Raw genomic sequence first — 2,497 nt, 5'->3', positions numbered from 1 at the left:
CCCTGGTGGCCAAGATGCCAGCTGTGAACTGCACCGGGCTGTCACTGCCTGAGCAGGGTCAGTGCTCTGCGCAGCTGCAGCCCTCCGTATGTGTGCCAGAGGCCCACGTGCCTACTGGTTTTGTTTCACATGTGCCAGAGGCCCACGTGCCTACTGGTTTTGTTTCATGTGTGCCAGAGGCCCACGTGCCTGCTGGTTTTGTTTCATGTGTGCCAGAGGCCCACGTGCCTGCTGGTTTTGTTTCATGTGTGCCAGAGGCCCACGTGCCTGCTGGTTTTGTTTCATGTGTGCCAGAGGCCCACGTGCCTACTGGCTTTGTTTCATGTGTGCCGGGGGCCCCGGTGCCCACTGGTTCTGCGGCTGTTTTCGCTGGGGGGCCCGAGGAGCCCGTCCAGCCTCCTGCTTCGCCTGCTGGGGGGCCCGAGGAGCCCGTCCAGCCTCCTGTTTCGCCTGCTGGGGGGCCCGAAGATCCCGTCCGGCCACCTGTGGCTGCTTCTCCACCTGTGGCTGCTTCTCCACCTGTGGCTGCAGCGCCGCCTCCTGCAGTATCATCACCTGCAGCGCTACCACCTGCTACTGCCACGCCTCAGCCTGAAGCTTCAGCCTCGCCTGGTTCTGGTCCAGCTTCATCCTCACCTGGCCCAGCTTCAGCTTCAGCGTCTGCTTCGCCTAGCCCAGCTTCAGCTACAGTTTCATCCTCGCCTGGCCCGGCTTCATCCTCGCCTGGCCCGGTTTCATCTTCGCCTGGCCCGGTTTCATCTTCGCCTGGCCCGGTTTCATCTTCATCTTCGCCTGGTCCGGTTTCATCTTCATCTTCGTCTGGTCCGGCTTCATCTTCATCTTCGCCTGGCCCGGTTTCATCTTCGCCTGGCCCGGTTTCATCTTCGCCTGGCCCGGCTTCATCTTCGCCTGGCCCGGCTTCATCTTCGCCTGGTCCGGCTTCAGCTTCAGCTTCATCTTCGTCTGGTCCGGCTTCATCTTCGTCTGGTCCGGCTTCAGCTTCATCTTCGTCTGGTCCGGTTTCATCTTCGCCTGGCCCGGCTTCATCTTCGCCTGCCCGGCTTCATCTTCGCCTGGTCCGGCTTCAGCTTCATCTTCGTCTGGTCCGGTTTCATCTTCGCCTGGCCCGGCTTCATCTTCGCCTGGCCCGGCTTCATCTTCGCCTGGTCCGGCTTCAGCTTCATCTTCGTCTGGTCCGGCTTCATCTTCGTCTGGTCCATCATCAGCATCATCAGCATCGTCTGGTCCATCATCAGCATCATCAGCATCGTCTGGTCCAGCCTCCGTGTCTGCATCCTCGCCTGGTCCAGCCTCCGTGTCTGCATCCTCGCCTGGTCCAGCCTTCGTGTCTGCATCCTCGTCTGGTCCAGCCTTCGTGTCTGCATCATCATCTCCGCCTGCTGCGGTCCCGGCTTCCGTGCCCTCAGCCTCGCCTGGCCCAGCCTCGTTTGGGTCTGGAGCTAAACGGCCGTTTTCTGGACCGCTGGCTAGGCTACTGGCCGAGCGCCGTCGCCTGACTGGCCGCCGTTGCCTTCCGCACGGCCGGCCCCCGGACCGCCATCGCCTGAGTGGCCGCCGTTGCCTTCCGCACGGCCGGCCCCCGGACCGCCATCGCCTGTGTGGCCGCCGCTGCCTTCCGCACGGCCGGCCTCCTGAACTCTTTACGCGCCGCCGTTGCCTTCCGCACGGCCGGCCTCCTGAACGAACTCTTTACGCGCCGCCGTTGCCTTCCGCACGGCCGGCCTCCTGAACTCTTTACGCGCCGCCGCTGCCTTCTTCGTGGACAGCCTCCTGAACTGTGCTTTGGACTCTGCTCCCCTGTGGGTTTTGTGTTCATCTTTGTTTTGGGACTCTGGGGCCTCCGTCCGTGGTCGTGGTCCGGTCCCTCCGTCCTGGGCCCCCTGCCGCCCGCCCGGATCTGGTGGTGTGTTTCTGTGGCTGTCGGGGGCCAGCCCTTGAGGGGGGGGTACTGTCATGGTCCTGCGACCATGACTCAGTGACTTTATGTTTATGTACTTATTGTTATTACTTTTATTATTATTCATGGCTGTTTTGGGATGGTTTGTGTTTGGGATTTTAGACACTGGGTTCTGGGTTTGTGCTCCCTCTGTTGGTCCCTGGTGTTAGTGTTCCCCTGTCTCGTCAGGTTAATCAGGTCCAGCTGTTTCCCCCATCTGTGTGTGATTTCCCAGTGTCTCTTTGTGTATTTATAGCGTGTGATTTCCTCTGCTCCTCGTCGCGTCGTCTGTGTTCCTACCTGTGTTCATCCTCTGTGTTACCCTGCGTACTCTGCATCTACCCTGTGAAATCCTCTGCGTGCTCTCCCTGCTGTTCTCCCTTCGTGTTCAGGTTTGCCACTCCTTTGTGTAGTTTCACCCAGTTTAGTTCATCCGTAGTTCTGTTTTGCCATCTCCTCTTTATGTTTGTTATTATCAATAAATCACCCTCGCACCTGAATGAGTGCTGCGCTTTGAGTCCTCCTTCCACTCTCCACACG

General features: G+C 59.8%; 1 protein-coding gene across 1 annotated transcript; it reads right to left on the bottom strand.

Annotated features, from left to right (window-relative positions):
- Positions 1 to 277: 277 nt before the first annotated feature.
- LOC309720731 (uncharacterized protein) lies at positions 278 to 2,295 on the bottom strand (the record flags this gene model as incomplete). The annotated part of the gene is made up of 3 exons (XM_082557867.1): positions 278 to 441; positions 502 to 1,708; positions 2,258 to 2,295. 2 exons carry the CDS (start codon positions 2,293 to 2,295, stop codon positions 685 to 687), a joined length of 1,062 nt encoding a protein of 353 aa, XP_082413993.1. The 3' UTR covers positions 278 to 441; positions 502 to 684.
- Between the last annotated feature and the right edge of the window lie 202 nt (positions 2,296 to 2,497).

Source organism: Aulonocara stuartgranti, assembly GCF_965226115.1.
Source record: "Aulonocara stuartgranti genome assembly, chromosome: 13".
In the NCBI taxonomy this organism is placed as follows: domain Eukaryota; kingdom Metazoa; phylum Chordata; class Actinopteri; order Cichliformes; family Cichlidae; genus Aulonocara; species Aulonocara stuartgranti.
The sequence above is the reverse complement of the archived record's forward strand: the minus strand, read 5'-3'. Positions and strand labels throughout refer to the sequence as shown.